This window comes from Bos taurus, chromosome 13, assembly GCF_002263795.3.
Source record: "Bos taurus isolate L1 Dominette 01449 registration number 42190680 breed Hereford chromosome 13, ARS-UCD2.0, whole genome shotgun sequence".
Lineage (NCBI taxonomy): Eukaryota > Metazoa > Chordata > Mammalia > Artiodactyla > Bovidae > Bos > Bos taurus.
Window position 1 is genome coordinate 53,671,648 of NC_037340.1, and position 19,994 is coordinate 53,691,641.

Consider the following 19,994-nt stretch of genomic DNA (forward strand, 5'->3'; position numbering starts at 1 on the left):
CAAGTAAAGTTTATGCCAGGGATGCAAAGCTAGTTTAACATTTCAGTGTAATCCATTACATCAATAGGCTACAGAAGAAAAAGTCTTAGGATCATATCAATAGACACAGAAAAACATCTGACCAATCCAATACCCATTCACTATAAAGACTCTAAGCAAACTAGAATTAGAGGGAAACTTTCTCAACTTGATAAAGAACATCTACAAGAAACCACAGCCAACATCATACTTATTGGTGAAAAGATACTTTCCCATAAAATGGGTAGTAAGGCAAGAATGTTCTCACCACTTGTACTGTGAGCTCTAGATAATCCGGTAAGGCAGGAAAAGGAGAAAAAAGTATACAGATTTGGAAGGAAGAAATAATTGTCTTTGTTTATAGATGACAAGATTGTCTACATAGAATGTACACCAAAATCTATTAAATATAAGCAAATAAAAACCTCCTAAAGTCATAAATGATTGTAGCAAGGTTCCAGAATACAATTTTAATAGACAAAAATCTGTCTTTGGAATGTCCCTAGTGGTCCAGTGGTTAAGAATCCAACTGCCAATGCAGGGGACATGGGTTCAATGCCTGGTCTGGGAAGATCCCACACGTCTTGGAACTACTAAGCCCCACGCACTGCCACTACTGAAGCCCACAAGCCGCCGAGAGCCTGTGCTCTGCAACAAAAGAAGCCACCACAGTGAGAAGCCTTCACACCAAAACTAGAGTATCTCCTGTTTGCCACAACTAGAGAAAGCCCACAAGCAGCAATGAAGACCCAGTACAGCCAAAAATAAATGAATAAGTCTTTAAAAAAAAAAATCTCTCTTTCCTATTTACCAGCAATGGACAATTGGAATTTGAAATAATAAACATGATAACATTTACATTAGCACCAAAAAAAAAAAAACCCTTAGGTATAAATCTTACCCAAAAAAGTACAAGATGGATAAGAGACAAACTATAATACTCTGATTAAATAAATTAAAGAAAACCTAAGTAACTGAATAGAGATTCCATATTTACAGGTAGGAAGACTCAATGTTGTTAAAATGTCAATTCTTCCCACTTTGATCTGTAGATCCAATGCAATCCAATCAAAATCCCAGCACACTATTTTGTGGATATCAACAAACTGATTTAAAGTTTATGTGGTAAGGGAAAAAAAGAGAATATCCAACACAATATTGAAGGAGTAGAATAAAATTAGAGGACTGACATTGCTCGACTTTAAGACTTACTTTGAAGTTACAGTAATGAGTAATGAAGACAGTTGTGGTATTGATCAAAGAATAGACAAATGGGTCAATAAAACAGAACAGAGGGCTCAGAAAAAGACCTATACAAATACAGTCAACGGTTCTTTGAGAAAGGAGCAAATCAACTCAATGGAGAAAGGGCAGTCTTTTCGACAAATAGTCCTAGAATAGCTGAAACACACACAGAAGGGGATCTGCACACAAACCTCACAGTCATCACCTTAAAGTTCTGGAAGAAAATCGGGGAGACCTTCGGCTTGGCAATGATATTTTATATATGGTATTAATGACATGATTCATGAAAGAAAAAACCGATAAAGTGGATTTCATTAAAGTTCAAAACTTCTGCTCTGTGAAAGACACTATTAAGAGAATGAAAGGATAAGTCACAGACAGAAACTATTTGCCAAACACATAACTGATAAAGGACTTATATCCAAAACATATAAAGAACTCTTAAAACTCAACAGCAACAAAAACTAAATAACCCAATTAAAAGATGGGCCAAAGACCTGAACAGACACCTCAGCAAAAAAAGATACACAGATGGCAAATAAGCATACAGAAAGATGTTCAACATCCTATGTCATCAGGAAATGCAAATTAAAATAATGAGATATACTCCACACCTGTTACAATGGCTAAACCCCAAAACACTGACAACACCAAACGCTAATTAGAATGGAGTACTGGGAACTCTCATTCATCTCTGGTAGGAATCCAAAATAGTACAGCCTCTTTGAAATACACTTTGGCAGTTTCTTACAAAGCAAACCAGTCTTATCATTAGATACGGCAGTTTCCTTGGCATTTACCCAAAGGAGCTGAAAACCTGTGTACACACAGAAATCTGCACAGGAATGTTTATAGCAATTTATTCATAATTGCCGATTTTTGTACACAACCGTGGTACATCGCAACAGTGGAATATTATTCAGCACTAAAATGAAATGAGTTACCAGGCCATGGAGAGACAGGGAGAAACCTTATATGCTTATTTCTAAATGAAAGAAACCAGTCTTAAAAGGCTACAGATTGTGTGGTTCCATACATACTGTATAACATGACATTTTAGAAAGAGCAAAACTGTAGAAACAGTCAAAAGATTAGTGGTTTCCAGGGATGGGGTGGGGGGAAAGTGAAAGTGAAAGTCGTTCAGTTGTATCTGACTCTTTGCAACTATACAGTCCATGAAATTCTCCAGGCCAGAATACTGGAGTGGGTAGCCTTTCCCTTCTCCAGGGGATCTCCCCAACCCAGGGATCAAACCCAGGTCTCCCGTATCGTATCGTAGGCAGATTCTTTACCAGCTGAGCCACAAGGGAAGCCTTTGTGGGGTAGGGGGAAGGGAGATAAATAAACAGACCACGCAGGGTTTTTAGGGCAGTGAAGCTATTCTGTGTGATACTGTAGTGGTGGCTATAGGGCATGTGCATTGTCAGAACTCATAGAATGTACAACACCATGATTGACCTTAACGTAAATTGTGGACTTTAATAGTGTATCAATATTGGTATATCAGTTGTAACAATGTACCACATAAATGCAAGATGTTAATAATAGGGGAAACTGTTTGCAGGGAAGAAAGGATATATGAGAAGTCTCTGTACTACCCCCTCAATATTTCTGTAAACCTAAAACTACTCTCAAAAATGAAGTATATTAGTTTGTTGGGTTTTTTTAAAAAAGGAGACAATTTTTTTTTTAGAAATACAAAAGCTAGAACAGCAGACCCACACAGGAAATGATAAAGCTAGCTTTTCATACTGAAAGCAATAAGAGACGGAAACACAGATCTACACAAAAGAATGAAGAGCTCTAGAAATGATAATTATGGAGGTAAATATGTAAGATTATTTTCTTAGTGCACCTCAGTCCTGGATAAGGGTGTCACCTCTTACTTTACTTACTGCGGTGTTGTCTGTTTTTACTATGGGATAGAATTGCTTTTGCAGTTACAGTAACTAAAATACGCCTCCCAGTCTTCACCCCCCAGCCACCAGCCTCACTTCCGATACCTCCCCAGGTGAAGGAAGGGCTCTCACCTACTCTTGGCATCTTGGGCCTCAAGTGAGTTTACTGCCCACAGATGCATCAAACTTCACTGCAGGGGGTGGGTGGGTGGTCAAGGTGGGGACCACAGCCCAAGTGAACACTGTTACACCTGGACCATCTGGTGATCAGAGAAGTGAGCCAGGAGGGGTCCACACCCTGGTTTCAGGCCACAGCAATGACAAGATGCAAAATTGACCACAAGGCGTCGCCACTGTGTGCTGAAAGCATCCAAAGTAGGTTGTGTGAAGAGAAAAAAATTTTTAATCTTCCTCATTTTAAGCCATTTGTAATGAAATTAACCCGGAGAAGGCAATGGCACCCCACTCCAGTACTCTTGCCTGGAAAATCCCATGGACGGAGGAGCCTGGTAGGCTGCAGTCCATGGGGTCGCAAAGAGTCGGACACGACTGAGCGACTTCCCTTTCACTTTTCACTTTCATGCGTTGGAAATGGCAACCCACTCCAGTGTTCTTGCCTGGAGAATCCCAGGGACGGCAGAGCCTGGTGGGCTGCCATCTATGGGGTCGCACAGAGTTGGACACGACTGAGCGACTTAGCAGCAGCAGCGGTAAAATTTACCACGGTTTTAGACATGAGTCGAAGCTTCTCTGCTATTTGTCCTATAAGGTGACCGCATTTTAATTTTGATCTGAAAATAGTGGTGAACTTACACGTATTAACATGTGTAAAATAACTGGAAAGGGATTCTTAAAAATAACGTCTCATCTTAAACCACCTTAAAAAAAGGTTAGAAATGCCTGGGCACAGGGAAGGAATCTGCAATGATTACTTTTCTATGTCCACTTGACTAAGTTATGGTGCTTGGATATTTTGTCAAATACAAGTTAGGTATTGTTGTGAGGGTATTTTTAAAATGTGGTTAACATTTAAATCAGTTAATTTTGAATAAAGCAAATTATCTGTCAAAATGTAGGAAGGCCTCATCCATGTATCTGGGGCCCTAAGAGCAAAGATGGAGATCCCTCCCCACCCCTCCACTCCCATCCCTATCCCCCATCCCCTACTCCTGGGGCCATGGAAGAAGGGATTCCGCCTCCAAACATCACCTTTTCCCAGGTCTCCAGATTGCTGGCCTGCTCTGCAGATTTCAGACTTACACCCCCACACTATGTGAGCCAGTTCCTGAAAACACATCTCTCTTGATATACAGATATAAATGTAGGCCTACAGAAAGAGACACAGCTGATACAAATATTACCTCTTGGTTCTGTTTCTCTGGAGAACCTTAGAACTGGGTCCTTCCACAGAAGAGATGCCAGACCAGGTCCAAAAGCCTGTCTGCAGGATCCCTGCGATGGAAGCACCCCCCCCCTCAGAAGCTGACACCCCCATTTCTTAGGATGCTTTTCCCAGGTTCAAGGGTCCCCTCCCCCTTAGCCAGCCCCTTAGCCACCCCACACTATGTTTTGTGACTCATGAGAGGGAAAGCTTGAGGGGAGAGAATGAGTGAGTAACAGCCTTAGAGTCACGGGCTGGTCTGGAGAGAGCAAACTCCAGAACCTCTGGCTGCAGCTGTTGGTGGACAAAACCAGGTACTAGGGAAGGGCGACAGCAGCAGACAGCTTCAACCTGTGGTCACCAGGTGGGTGGCACAGCACTGCCCCAGGTGGCACCTGCAAGCCCTGAGTTTAGCTGGCCATGGTGATCAGATAGCAGGGGTCTGACCTTGGAGCCAGGAATGGTGGCTGGTGCTGATGGGGTTGCAGGAAGGGGAGGTGGGCTAGAGGTGTTCACAGAGTGTCAGAAGTTGTGTGTGGCCCAGGGTCTGGGCTCCCATCACTCCCTCCCACACCCCTTCAGCAGCATGTGCTATGAACCAATTTATAAAGAAGGAAGCTGAGGCATAGAGGCTGGAAGTATCCTGCTCAAGGTCCCCAGGTGTGAGGTGGGCCTGAACTCACACCCTGAGAGCTGACACCTGTGTAATGTAAAAAGTTGGTGTGGGTTTTTCATAAGATGTTATGAGAAATCATGATATAACCATATCAGAAACCAGGAGCCCTCATGAGCGGGTCTCACCCAGCACTCCTAACTCACCTCCATGTGTTGCTCCTTGCACCTGTCCAGATATGATTCCTGGGCCCTCCTCCAACCCACTGAGCATGAAGTCTGTGCTTGGCTCCACATGACCGCACCAGTCCTGACCCTCAGCCTCTGCCCGAGCAGCTCAGAGGCTCCAGGTGACACTCCATTTAAAGGGTTCAAGTGATTGAACAATGTTTGAAGGTCACCAGTTCTGACCCACGGCTCCAACACACGGCAAGGTGTTGGTGGGGGGTGGGGGGGGGCAATAGAATCCCCTGCCCCAACACCACTGGTTACCCAGGGGTGCATAAGCCTTGTGGAAAGTGCCCCCAGGGCACCTCCAGCAAGAGTGAGGAGTGTGGATGGCCTCTGGAGCAAAGCTCCGTGGGCCGGGGGTGAGCTTTGAGATCTGGGGCAGACCACCACCATTATTACCCTCTCTCACAGATGCATCTGAGCTGGCTTCCCAGGGACCCGCAATAGAAGGGCTGGGGCGTCCAGATGTTTCAGAACGGCCTGGTCGCCACTGCAGTGAACTCATGTCTCAGCCTGTACGCCCCCTGAACTGACAAGGAAACTGCCAGACAGAGGGGTTGATTTGCCCAGGGTCTGGACTGCTCTAGTGCCATAATCACAGGACACGTGGGGACCGTGAGTGGGGACATGTCCCCACTGCACTGAAGAATCTGGAGAGGGCCATGGACCAGGTACAGAAACCCCTGCACATGCACATGTCATTTCTCAATTTCAAGTTGTTCTGGACTCTAAAAGGCCCCAGTACTCAGCACTTCACAAAGGAAATGTGTCTGTAGGTCTAGTCATGATCCCAGACCTGAGTTTGGTGGGAATCACGCAGGACAGACCTTCTCCTCACCCCAGGGTCAGCATAGGGGATGAGGCCAGGAGCCTGCCATACCCTCCAAGAATAACGTGAATGTGGAGGGGCCTCCGGGGAGGGTACAGTGTGGAAGCAGTTCTAGAATAATCAGGAAAGTTCTGGAAAATGTGGTCCCAGGGCAAGGACCATGTCTTACTCCTCTCTGCTTATGACCAAAAATGTGTGCATTGGAGGAGACCACCTCATGGACAAGCCTGGCCACTGTGTGGGAAACCTATGGTCACTCCAGTGACAGTGAATCCTCACTCAAGAACAGAAGAGGGGCCTCTGGGCCTTCCTGTTCATGAGGCCACTCCGGCAGCAGATGTGAGCTGCCTGGTGGCCGCCACCATTCCCAGCTTACAGCGAAGGTGGACCCTCTCCAGGAGGATCCCGAGAGCAGATCAGAACATGTGGCTGGTCCGCCCTCCTCCCTTCGGAGGACATGGACTGTGTGAGCCTAGAAATAAAGCTGCAGACCCTCTATGTCCAGGCGGGGCCGCCTGAGGCTACATCACCATCTTTGTCCAAGACACAGAGGTCAGCTTCCACCTGGCTCTTCCCACACTGCCCTGGGCATCCAGGTGCGTCAGGCCACATTACAGACATGCTGATCTGTAATGAGCCTTCTCCTCATCCTGGGAAAAAAGACTCAATCTGTTACGAGCTCAAGGTGACGGGAGACAAACACTGTCTCTTTGTGGCCACTCGCTCAGTTGTGTCCGACTCTTTGCGACCCCATGGACTGTAGGCCACCAGGCTCCTCTGTCCATGGGGATTCTCCAGGCAAGAATACTGGAGTGGGTTGCCATGCCCTCCTCCAGGGGCATCTTCCCAACTCAGGGATCGAACCCAGGTTTCCCGCATTGCAGGTGGATTCTTTACTGTCTGAGCCACCAGGGAAGCCGCCTTCACATTTTAAACCAATGCTATTTACAAATCAGAAGCACTGATTACTTTCCTCTCAGGCCCTCAGCATCTGGAAGGAGGGACCAGAAGGCGGGGGGCTGAGGCTGGAGTTCACCCTGGAGCCCCCTATCAGGAGGGTTAGGCTCAGGGTCTCTTGCTTGATGCTCCAAGCAGGTCTGGAGACTTCTTAAACCTGGGGCTTCTGCCAGGCATGACTCCCACCTTTAAGCTGCCCCAGCCAAGATGTCCAGGGACACAGCTGGATCTTCCTAACTCATAGCTTGGGCCCTGGGCCCTCCTCCTGCCCAGTGCGGCCATCCTCCTGCCCACTCTGGCCTGACAATGGGCACCCTGATCAGCCCTCCTGCAACAGGTAGGACATTCAAGTGGAGACCCAGAAAGTGCTAGGCTGGGAAAGGCAGCCTCAGGGAACAGCGCAGCCATTCTCTACACACGGCACACTGCTGTAGGGAGGGTGAGAAAGAGAGGGCAGAGGCCAGGGGGTGACCCAGGGCCACCTCTGCAGGGTGCAAGGGGACAGGTTGGAGGAGGGCCCAGAGACCGAGGGATGGGCAGCCATAAAAGGTGTCGGGAGGGGTGAGGCCAGACTTCGGCAGCCCACACACCCTTGACATGAGGGGACAGGGAAAGGGGCGAGGCTAGTGGGGGCAGAGGGCTGGGGGACAGAGGAGACCGCAGGGCCTCTCCCAAAGGCCAGCTGCCAGCACTCGTAGGATGCCTGCAGTCACGGGTTCCCTGGCCCTCTGTGTGGTTTAACCTGACAGGCACTTGGCTGATGTGGGGACTGGAGTTCTGTCGGAGAAGTCACATACCATTTCGAAGGAGGAGCAAAGAGAAAGGAAGCGTCTATAACACCGGCTGACCTGTATGGCAAGTTTGGACCTATATTGCCCAATGTTAGGAACCCTCCACACCCACAGCTGTAACAGCCTCTACAGAGCCATGAGCCTTAGGGGCACAGTGGTGAAAGGAAGAAAGTCTCTCCTGCAATCAGGCAGCCTCCACACACAGCCAGGTGTTCTCCACCTGTGGGTCCAGGTAAGGAGGGCAGGTAGACTCACCTATCTACCTTGGCACCCTCTCAAGATCTGGCTAAACTGACAACTTGTAAGGTATAAACTGGCAGGAATGGGAAGATGGAAGAGGGGACAACAATGTGATTTAGAAGCCAAAACACACAAACGTGTAGCGAATGACTTCTAGACCCAAAGGCAGGATTACAGCCAGAGTGTGGGAAGTTTAGGACCGAGGCAGTCCACTCCTCAGGAAGCCAGAACTGGCAGATTCAGGTGATGCTGGAGAAGGCAGAGGGGGCCTGTAACAAAGATGACTGGCACTGGGGAATGTTCCCCTTCCTCCGGATAAAGCCTTGAGTTGTACTCTCTGGAAAGTGTAAAAGAAGGGGCTGCAGGCTGGGAGAGGAGGCCTGGCTATGGATGAGGTCCCCATACCAAAAATAAGTCCTGAGCAGCATATGCCAATGACACCAAGACCCTCCTCCAACCCTGGAGGTAGACCCTTCAAGCAAGAGGTGGAAGCAGCTTTTGGGGGGTGGACAGCTAATGTCATCGTCAGACTGCAGAACTATACAACCTCCTAGCATCACTGTGATGCTGCCTCTGCTTGAACCCCAGGGGGGCTACTGTGGTCCCTCTGCCCACAGCATCAGGCACAGACACCAGTGGGTGAAGGCAGAGCCCCATTCAAGCTCAGTCTGCTGACCCCACAGTGAACAAACCCTCCGAAGCCCAGGACATCATGGTGGATAGAAGCCGAGAGCTTCCAAAGGAAAGATACTGAGGACCCAGAACCCCGAGACCAGGCTCCCTAGTACATCCCAGAACTCTGGCAACCGAAACAGAGTTGGGAAAAGCTACAGGTCTTACAGCCCCTCTGTGCCATAGGTCTTCAATATCAGGGTCCTACGCACCAACATTCACACTCAAGGTGCTCAGTGCTCCCTCTCCAGCAAGCCCTTCCTCCGACCCACAGGCCACATCCCACACACAGCTTCTCTGAGACGTCTTCCGGGATCCCACAGCAGGGGGTGCCACCCACGTTCCAGGGGCACACCCTTGGTGCACCCAGCCAGCCGTGGGCCGGAGCAGCCCTGAAGGGCAAAGTTGAGTCCATCCTGGCTGGAGCCCAGGCCCAGGGCCCGTCCCGGGTTGGTTTGGAACTGATCTCTCCCCGGCTGCCCTCTCACCATGGCCCACCTGTCCCCAACTACGCTCAGAAGTCTTTACTGAGATGCGGCTAGTGGAGAGAGCCCTGCTCCAGCCCTGTCCCCACCCCCCACAGCCCCTTGGTCCCCCTACATATGCATACTCACCTGCTCTGGAGGCTGACCTCCGGGGCCCTCTTCCCAGTCATGCTGTCTTCCTGGGTCTTCAGACCAATCAGGCTTCGCAGAGCCCACTGGCAGAGCACCCCACGATGAAGCTGGCTGGGGGCCAGCATGGCAAGCACACCTGTGCCCGCACACTGCCACCTCCACAGGCATCGGTGCTTCTCAGGTGCTGGAGGCCTCGGAAGCACGCGCTGAGGCCACACCCCATGGCTCTGGGCAGAGCTTCTGGCTAAACTGGTGCGGGGTTGGGGACAGGCAGGTGGGTCCCCTGAAGTGCAACATTTCAGAGTCAGGAGGCTAAGCAGCCCGCTAGACACTTGGCAGGGAGCAGGCGGAGCCCTGGGAGAGGGTGGGAGCAGGACGATGCAGGATGGATGTGGCCATCCGCCCGTTCCTCCAGTCCTGGCCTCTGCTCGTCATCTGCCATCAGGCAGCCAACTTGCATGGCCCCAGAATGCTGTCACCCCAGCACCCACGGATGGGTGCTGACATGGATGGGTATGACCTGGACCACCAATCCTCCGTGCCCTCCAGGAGCCCCTCCTCGAGGCTGCACAGGTTTCACACTCCCCTCCATGCTGCCACCTTCTCTGGTCTCCACAGCCAGCGCTGGAGCCCTCCAGATCCTCAACCATCCAACTTGGACAGGGCTTGGGAGTAAGGCCCAGAATTCCTAAAAGTCTCCCTTTATTCACAGGTCAGGTGGGGAGCTCCAGGTTGCCCTCAAGAGCTAGATGCCCAGGGAGGTCAAAGCATGTTGACAGTTCAGGGTGAATGTTGACTAGAAGCCCCAAACCTGAGTCTCACCTGGGAGAGCCACAGCTGACACAAAAGTGTAAAGCAGTGAGGAGCCACTGCAATCATAGCCGCCTTCACATATGGCTGAATGCAGGAGCTCTGAAAAACCACCAGAGAGGTCTCTCTGCCTCCCCCTCCCACTTCCACTTGTCTCTCCCCTCCTGTCAACTCTGCCTCCCTTTGGAATGTCCAAACGCTCCCCTGCACAGGGCTTCCTCCTGAAGCCAGGAGAGGTGGTCTGGGGCAGCCCTCATTTCACACCCCCCAGGCCAACAACGCCAGCAGGAAGACTTCTTCTGACCCTAAGAGAAAACTGTGATTCACACACGCGCGGTCTGTGACTCAGACCTCCAGGGAGGGCGGTTCCGCAAAGGAAACGTGGCTCCCGCGTGTGCATCACGGAGGACCCGCCCACCGCCCTCTCTCCAGGAAGGTGACCCCCAGAGCTCCCGGGACAGTGTCGGCGTCCCCACCACAGACACGGCTCCCACTCACAGTCAGAGTGGACTTTTATTAGGAAATCACCCTGCAAACACACTGAGAAGTGCTGTGCTGTGGGGTCAGCGTTTCCTGAGGAAGGAGGATCACAGTATCAGAGCTGTCAGAGGACAGGAGCCTAGAGCGGGAGCTGCTCAGGGCGGCCTGCAGCCAGCGCCCCTCACAGCGATAGGACTCAGCCATCAAGAACCGGCACACAGACGCAACACAAGAGACACGCCAGAGCACACAGCTGCACTACACTTAAATAAACAATAAGCACAGAATGCCATTTGCTGTCGTCCGTGCCTGAAACAAAAGGAGCCAAAGGGATGAAGAGAACCAAACAGTCTTTCTTTCCATTGGACCAAAGGGGAAATATCCCCAAATTATCAAAATTCCTCAGTTACAAAATACTTTTTAAAAACTCCATTATTAAAAGAATAAATAACAAAATATATAAAAAATAACTCAGTTGCATCAAAATCATAACTAGAGGTTACAGCAAGATTTTTTGTGGCCCTTCTCATAGTCAAATAGTTAAGTTTGCTTTGATTTCATTTACTTCCCTCTCATACGTCCTGGTGTGGGGTCTGGGTTAAATAGTATAAAATTAATAAATAAAAATGTTAAATAAATAGCCAACATTAACATAAGAGGTTGTGAATATAAATACTTACATTTTGACAAAATTAAATAATTTACAGAATAATTAAACTAACTACTTTCTCATTTCTTCCAGGAAGTGCAATTTCTCTACTTTTAAATACTAACTTGAAATCGCAGTCACAGTTGGCTTGGACTCTATTTACATGTTAGGAACATTGTGTTTTTAACACATTAAATCAAAATTTATCTTCTTTTGAATCTCAAATGGATCTAAAAAGAAGTGACACCTTGGTGGTTTCCAGTCAGGAATTTATCGCCTGACCTTGCTGTCACTTCCCCCACCTCAGTAAAGCTCAGCCGTGACCCGGTGATGGGCAGTGGTGGGTCATAGGCCAGGTGGGCACACAGACAGCCAGAGGTCCTGACCTTGACCCCGACCTGGGTCTAAAGGCTGCAGCCTTGAGGGAGCCTGACCCTGAGCGCAGGGTCTGTGGGCTCCACCAGAGGTGCTTCCCTGTGGAACCAGCGCTGTCTTCAGGGGTTCCCGGGCCAGCTTCCTCCAGGCCTGTTCCTAACCTACCCTCTGGAACGCTGCTCTCTTCCACGCTTAACATAAAAGTGAATTAAAGGACAACAGGAAACACACTTGTCACAGCGGCCTCACCGCGTGGGCGCACTGGCCACTCCAGGCTGACTCGTCACACGCACCACCCGCCCGGCCAGGCTGCCCTCTCGGCCTTGACAGACAAAGGAATACTGTGGTTGCAGCTCCAAAACTTCCCTGAGAACCTTGTCCGTGAGTTTCCATTGGAGACTTCGAGCTTTCAGAAGCAAAAATAAATCACTTTGTAATACTTCACGCCCCGCACTCACATTGAGAGGTCAAGGCCTCTGGCCCGGCGCGTGAGTCACATCGAGGGAGACGAGGATTTCCAGGCACTCCTCCGGCTAAACGCTCCCACCCCCTCGCCAAGGCCACCCTGGGCTGCCAACGAGAAGTCGCTGTGAGTGGGAATCTCCACTGGGAGGGCAGGGCTAGGGAGGTAAAAGATAGAGGTGAGTCGGGGTGCCCTGGGCGCCCCGAGTCAGCATGGTGGCTCCTCACACAAGGAGGCCTAGACCTGGATGCCCCTCACGGCCTGCTTGATGCTCTCGAGGAGGTCCTTGTTCTCGGGGTTCTGGTAGCACTCCTGGTTGGAGTACATGTCGGTGAGGGTGCTGACATAGGCGTCAAAATTCTGCTCACATATCGGCTCCTGGAGAACACAACTGGTTTAGCGAGGCCCATCCATGCAGGGGCCCCAGGGTTTCCAGAAGCAATGGGAGTGGATGAGGGAGCCTCAGACCCAGGAAGCCCACGCCACCAGAGATGAGCGCACAGACCCACCACAGGCAGCACTTGGGCTGAGACTACCATGGCGCAGGCTACCCAGGATGCGACAGCCCCCACGAACAGCAATCTGCCTGGGGTGGGGCCCTTCCAGAAGCAGAGGGGTGCCTGCCCTCCCCGAAGCCCCAGGATATGGGTGCCAGCTCAGCTGGGGAGGCCACAGGGCTGCTAACTGCTTACCATGTGCGGAAGGCGGATGTTGGCAAGACTTTGGATGAGGGCCTGGCTCAAGCCCGACAGCTCCAGAAACAGGGCTTCGTTCTGCTCCTCGATGAGTTTGTTTTCCTCCTCGATGTTCTTCAGGCTTTTCTCCATGGACGAGATCTGCCAGACAGAGACGGGAGCTGCCGCCTGGAGTGTCCTCCGGGGAGCAGGCCGGGCATGCCCGCTGGGCCGTCTCATGTCCCTCCAGGAGAGGGCAAAGAGGCAGGAGCCCTGCCACAGTGAGGGTTGGCAGTGCCCTGGTCCCTGGGTGGAGGGGGGGACACGATGACCTGAGCTAGGGGCTGGGGGCCATGGCTTTCTGAGCCCAGCTGTCCTGTGGGGTAGAGAGGAGCACAGAAGGAGACACGGGGTTCATGTCCCAGCCCACCACTGGCTTCCTGCTCTTCCTCTGTGGCGGAAACACTGTTCCCACCTGGTGGAACATCCCCACCAGAAAGACCAACCAAGTGCCTCATCAAAACTATGAAGGCAGCAGAGCAGACCACTGCCACTCTCAGCTGAGTGGACCAGCACATCAACGACCATCCTGGGGTTTCCAGCACAAACATGTCTTCTCTGGACCCAACAGGGCACCAGGAGGGAGTCTGAAAGTTCTCCAGGGGCTCCAAGGCTTCCACATGCAACAGCAGAGGACAGAGGACAACTCCACTGGGCTGTCTCACCTGCTCTGGGTGCTGCAGGCACCACATGAGTCTCAGAGTGTCAGAGCCCTGTGGGCAGGGTGGGCAAGAAGCTCACCCCAGGGCCTGGCCTGGAGCAGACATGCTTGGGAGGGCAGCCCCCAGCCTCACTCAGGGCAGAGGCAAGCTCATCAGTGTGGACGGCGCCTCAGGCCATCCCTGGGGCGCAGGAGCCCTTTTAGGAGGGGCTGGGGAGGAGCATCACATTCTCCTTACCCAGTGACAAGCTTTTGGCTTTAAAAGGTTTGAGTAGAGGTCCTGAGCCTGCCTTCCCCTGCCCAAGCTCTCCAGCAGGGCACATAATGCAAAACTCCCTGGAGGGGAAAGGGGACTCTGAGTCCTTCCAAAAGGACTCAGTGAATAATCTCTCTATAAGTAGGTGGGTGCTGGCCAATAAAGAGAAACCAGAGGTGCTTTCCAAGGGTGCTGATACTGGGAGATGCCTTGGACTTCGAGAAGGAAAACAGCAGGGAAGAATGTGGGGAAAGCCACCCAGAAGGGCGTCTCGGTGCCCAGAGACAGCCCCTGTACCCCCTCGCCACTTCCACTGCCTCTGAACTGGGGGGACGCTGCACGGCAGGACAGAAATCCCTGCTGATCCTCATCAGCTGGTGCTATTTTTACACCGGCTTCTGGGTAAGAGGAGGTCGGCATAAAAGCCTGTCTGCCAGAGAAAGGGGGGGCCACAGAAGACACAAGGACTCCAGCATCTCACACTTTCCCAGTCCCCTCTGCCCTCCAACCCCATAGGGCCAGGTCACCTCCTTGTCCCTGGGGACATGGCCATGCATGGCTGCTCCTCTGTGCCCCTATCTCCGCTCCAGCCCCAACTCAGCAGCCAAGGAAGGGCATGTTCTTTTCAAAATAAGAATTTCACTGTTTTTTGGTTTGGTGTTTTTTTTTTTTTTTTTTTTTTGAGTGTTCATTTTGGGGAACTCAGGGATAGGACACAGACTCAAGGCAATCTGTAACCCTGTCCCTCAGCACAGCAGTTCTTCTGGGTCAGACCCTGTGCGAATTGCTTTCCTTGAAATGCATTCTTCTCATGACAACCGAATAGGGCAGATTCTCCTATTATCCTCATCTGCCTGGGAGGACGTCAAGGCACACTCGGAATAAGAGGTCCACCAGGTCACTTAGCTGGTGTATGGCCCTGCTGGGCTGGAACCCAGCTCCGGTCAGGTTCTGATGACCCACGCTGCGGTTCTGCTCCTACTAACCAACAGGATGGTGGCTATCAGCACCTCAGGACTCCTGATGGGCGGAGCACGTGCTGAGCAGAAGCTTGATGAGGGGCTGGGCCCCCACCTACCCCCACCCCCACCCCAGAAGAGAAGGGGCTGGACGGGAAGGACATCCTGGGTTTCAGGGCAGGTGGGGGCAGGGCAGGGCAGCACCACCCACCTGGGACTGCAGCTGCAGCATGGCAGCCTCCATCTCAGAGTTGGACTCGTTTAGGTCTCGAATCTCCTGGTTCAGCTGCTTGATCTCCTCGTCGTTGTCCAGCACTATCCCAGAGAGAAACCTCAGTTGTGGCTCTCACAAGGCGGGGAGGGGGTCAGTCAAGGCCTGCTTTCTAGATGGGCCTGGGGAGCCCTTTCGGAGTAGAAGCCCCAGTGACTCGTGGCCCACATCTCAGACTGGGAAAGTGGCTGCGTGTCAGCTGTGTGCCTCCAGGCCCTGGTCTTGGTGGGAAAACAGATACCTTCTGGGCAAGCGTTAATTGCTAAGTTAAAAATGGAAGCTTTTCCAGATGGTGCTGGTTTCCTCTGCTTCCCTCTCATGAAGCCTGAGAACACAGGTCCACGCACCCCGAGAACACGGCTTCTGGTGCTGCCAATAGGGCTCACCAAGCCCCAGGCTAGAGCTATGATGGCCATGCTGGGCACAGGGCAGCCAGAGGTTCTGAGCCGAGGTGAGGGGCCCTGGAAGCTCAGCTCAAGAGTTCTGTCTCCACCACGACTCACTCCAAGAGGGGCTTTGCCTCCTGACCCATCTCTTGCCTAAACCACCCGCCCACTTAGGTCCCAAGACCACATGCAGGGGTTGCAGGGGGCAGCCTCACCATCACTCGTCTTGAATTTCGTGCCAAGAACCTCATCCCCTGAGAGCTTTCCCTTCTTTCCTGCAAAGGTTGCTCTGGGACAGCCAGACAAGCTGGAAACAAAGGTCATGCATGAAGACCAATCCAAGGTCATGCCTCACAAGCCAGTCTAAGGTCACAGGTCCCAGTGGGAGCTGGACTGTTGGAGGACTATCCTGTCTGGAGCATTGCCACTCATCTCTGGTGTCCCGGTCCTGGCTCCCGGCCCCCCACTTTCTCACTCCTCCAACAGCGCAGGCCATTCCCAGCTCAGGCCCCTGCTCTGAAGGTTTGTCCCCAGAGGCTCAGGGCAAGCACCACCTCTCAGAAAAGACCTCCTCACCCCTGCCTGCTCTATCTTCCCCACAATGTCCTTCACCAAACTAATAACATATTTGTTGGTATGCAGTCTGTCTCTGCACCTACCCTGACCACTCAGCTCCAGGAGAGCTGGTTGTCATCTTGTTCTCTGATATTTGATGTGCTTTTAGCAACGGCTTGTGGAATGAATGAGTTAATTAATCTTAAAGGTGGAGAGGTGAGGACAAAAAATCACAGAAAAAAGGTTTCTGACAGGACCAAGCAGTGACTTGTGTGGCTTCCCAGCACGGAGAGGAAAAGGGCTGGTGGGGCAAGACCCTCAGCACCAGGGGCAGTATCAGGGCAGGGCAGAGCTGGCCAGTGCTGCCCGGGCCCACTGCCCAGGCATGGAGGGGTCCCTTGTAGAGCAAGGAAAGGCCTGGGCCCCAAGTTCAAAGACAAAACCCCAGTAGGAGGGACAGGGCGTGAGCTGTGATGCTTTTCAGGAAAAGCCTCAGCCTGCTTTAAGAAAGTGTGTCCCAGACACAGGGGGGCTCCGCTCTCTCTTGCCAGAAGGACTCCATGGGATGTATAAAGGGGTCTTAGGACAGTAGACACCTGGGTGACAGGTCATATAGGCCGTCACATGGTCCCAGCAGGTTTCCATGGCTTCCCCAGGTGGCTATCAATTTGGGTCTTTTTCCTCAAGAAACTACTGTTCTCACCTGCGCCCTGGTCTGGCACATCCCTGGGAGCCTGGCCACAGTCCCATGGCTGGGGTCTCTCCTGGGTGACAGAAGGGTGGGGGTGGGGACAATCACCTGCGGTGGGTGAGGAAGCTCCCATTGGCGTGACCAGAGCCGTCGCAGCCCGGGGTGGGGCAGGCAGGCCCCTCATTCTTCAGGGACTTCCAGGAGAAAGACGAGCCATTGAGGGAACCCTCTTTCTGCCTCCGAGCTGCCAGTGGGCAGCCCGACGCGCTTCTGTGAGAGGCGTACTTGCCACTGATGTGACCAAGCCCCACACAGCCTGGAACCGGGCACCTAGGCACAGAGAGGTCAGAGGTGAACACTGGGTACTGGAGCTGGAAGAGGAGCCCAGAGACCCCGCCAAGCCAGACCCTGAGACGTGCTGGGGTCCCCTGGACAAACTAGCAGAGGGCTCGCACTCCCTCTTCAGCCTCAGCCTCACATCCCCTGTGTGGCCTGGGGGCCAGCAGCCACCTTCTCTCCCTGTCCCTCAGCAGCAGTGACCCTGGGGGGCCTGGAGCTGACTCTTGGTGGCCTCCTGGTCCACACCTAGACCTTGCTGCCAGCATCACTGTGTATCACCCCAGAGACCACTTGCTGGGAGCTTGCTCTGAGCACCAGCCTTTGTCAATGCTTTCTACAGCCGCAGACCCGAAAGTCACAGAGAACCCAGTTCACAGAGAGGTCCCTGGGATACAGACAAGTCATAGGCAGGAAGCCCCCAGAGGTGGCAAGGCAGGGGGTGGTGCGCTGCCTGGTGACCCCCACACTCTGCCCTCATCTTGAGAGGGTTAACAGCCTGGGTAGGAAGGCTAGAGGTCCCCAAGCAGCAGGAGGAAATAAACTTCAAGTGGCGATGTTTTTTTTCTCTTTTCTCTTCTAATCCTGTGTTGTCGTGGCAACACCTGGTTCTGCCTGAACTGAACTTTATCTCAAACCTTGAGCTCACCAATGTGTTTTTCTTATGGAAATGTTTTCTTAGGCTACGTTAATGAAATTATGTATTTGCTTGGAAATCTGCCTTTCTTCAAGATTCATGTCAATTGTTTTATGGCCAGAGATGACTCCCCTTGTGCCATTCTATCTCAAAATGCATGTTGTGGGAGAGGCCCTGGTGCAACTCTCAGTCTTGAGGCATTTCTTTTATCTGATTAGCAGCTTGCCAACAGGTATACAATGCCTTGCTAAAAACTAGCAAGGGGGCACTCTTTCTGTCCCCTTTGATGTTTGTGTCAGCCACTTTCTCTATCCATTTTATACTTTAATAAAACTCTGCTACACAAAAGCTCCGAGTGATCAAGCCTCGTCTCTGGCCATTGATCGAATTCCTCTCCTCTGGAAGCCACGAATCCCAGCGTCATTCATGGCTTGCAGCAGCAACCTTTCAGTCTCAGAAGTGGCCTCCTCAGCTGGGACCATCCTCACCTGTCCCCTCTCTTGGCTCTTCTTTCTTATCTAGCCCAGCCACGTGGGCCCAGACATGAGGGCTGTCCAATGAGCTGGTCCAAGACCACCGGAGCCCCAGTCCAGAACAGAGTCACTACCAGGGGCCTCTGCAGGGGGCTTGGGGAGGTTCCATTCTGTGTCCACCCCCCACACTTGGACACCTCCCAATTGTGTGGTCCCAGAGGACTCCTAGGCTGGGCCCCTCTGAGGCGCCTGTGAGGCTGACGTCACAGGATCAAAAAGCCAAGTGAGACGCGCCTCTTCAAGTCACTACACAGATGAACCCAGGCTCTGCTTTCCCACTCTCTTTGCAGAACCCTAGCTTTTATCTCAGGAAGGGCTGCAGGCGCCCCCAGGAAGTGCACTCATGATACGGCTGCAGTAACACTGCTGGTCTCTCCCTCCACACCCTGGGTCCAAATCTTCAGTGTCAGGTGACCTCTCCTTAAGTCGTGTAGCCCACCCAGGGGACCCCTGGTCAGAGGCACAGCTCTTTGGTCAAGTGCCAGTGCAGCTGGGGACAGTGGGGCCTCTCCAAGGTGATGGACATGCAGCTCCCAACCTCCACATCGCAACCTCCATAGACTTTAATGGTCAGTTATCTACTTGTGGCCAAAGGGATTTACCACAAAGCGCTGACCCGACTTAATCTCAAAAGCTGCAGACACAAGATGTCATAAAAGGGACCCTGCCTCCACCAGCCCCTACACATCACAGCCACTGCCTGCCAGCCACGTCACTTCAAGCAGTAGGAACTGGAGCACTGATTAAAGTTTCTGCTGCCGTCTGCACTTGTGTAAAGACGCTCATCAATTATAAATATGGGTAAAGTTTATGGCTAGGGAGGAGGCCCTATAAAACAGAGGCGCTACATGGGTGGCCTCTTCACCTTGCCATGGAGCCATTAGAAACTTCATCCATCCTATAAATGCTGAACTATTTCTAGAAGTCACATTCTCCACTTGGCTGCAAATCCTTGAGTTTCTTTTTAAAAAGGAAAGTTGACAGCACATCAGGAAGAGGAAAATCATTTTTGCCAGTTAATGTGAAAAATGCTGATCTTGATTTTAATCCTTTGCAAATGCAGCACAATTCACTTATCACACCAGCAGGATCCCTGCTAAATCCATAACAGCAATGCATTTATATGATCACAGGAAAATTCCTAGATTCTAGGAAGAAAAAAATATTCTTTATCCACCCTCTCATTTGGTAGGCAGCATTCACAATACCAACAGCCAGTATTTTGCATTTTTGATTTAGTATTCATTACAGTTTTACTGTATAAATTAAATAAACAAGTCTGCCTTATTACAGCAAACAGCTGGTGGGGCTGTCCTCTTTGAAGGGCATAACACTGGTCAATTTGGCCCCTTCTCTGTGGCCAAGCAGATGTTTGGGCCACAGCTGGGCTGATCTCTCTGGAGAAGCCAGCACAACTCCGGCCAGGTCGAGCCCCTCTGCAGAGGTGAGAGCCAGCTCTCATGGCAGACCCGCTTCCCGTGGACCTGCCCAGCCAAGCTACTCGAGTCCCTGGGCCACCAGGCACCAGAGTCATTCTCTTCCAGTCCTCACCTGCCTGCTCTACCCAATGTCAGCTCTGAAAGTCCTGGGCAAATTGGGTGGTGGGTCACTCTGCTTGCACCTGTGGCACCTGCACGTGGGGAGCTTGAGGGGCAGGGTCCCTTCTGGAAGGACAAGTTTGCCGTGATACCAGCCCCACCAGGTAAG

The 19,994-nt window shown here is 51.7% G+C and overlaps 1 protein-coding gene across 4 annotated transcripts in view; it reads right to left on the reverse strand.

The window, feature by feature from the left end:
- Positions 1 to 10,795: 10,795 nt before the first annotated feature.
- Positions 10,796 to 19,994, reverse strand: part of MYT1 (myelin transcription factor 1) — a 61,375-nt gene continuing 52,176 nt past the window's right edge. For 3 of the 4 annotated variants that reach the window (XM_010811386.3, XM_025000370.2, XM_015474129.2), the window contains 5 exons: positions 16,890 to 17,111; positions 15,751 to 15,842; positions 15,090 to 15,193; positions 12,961 to 13,104; positions 10,796 to 12,646 (listed from right to left, as the gene is read on the reverse strand). In XM_010811386.3, the coding sequence (XP_010809688.1) occupies positions 12,506 to 12,646; positions 12,961 to 13,104; positions 15,090 to 15,193; positions 15,751 to 15,842; positions 16,890 to 17,111 (703 nt within the window). In that variant the 3' untranslated portion in view covers positions 10,796 to 12,505. The remainder of the gene's footprint in view (positions 12,647 to 12,960; positions 13,105 to 15,089; positions 15,194 to 15,750; positions 15,843 to 16,889; positions 17,112 to 19,994) is intronic. The other variant, NM_001192062.1, reaches the window with a different exon arrangement.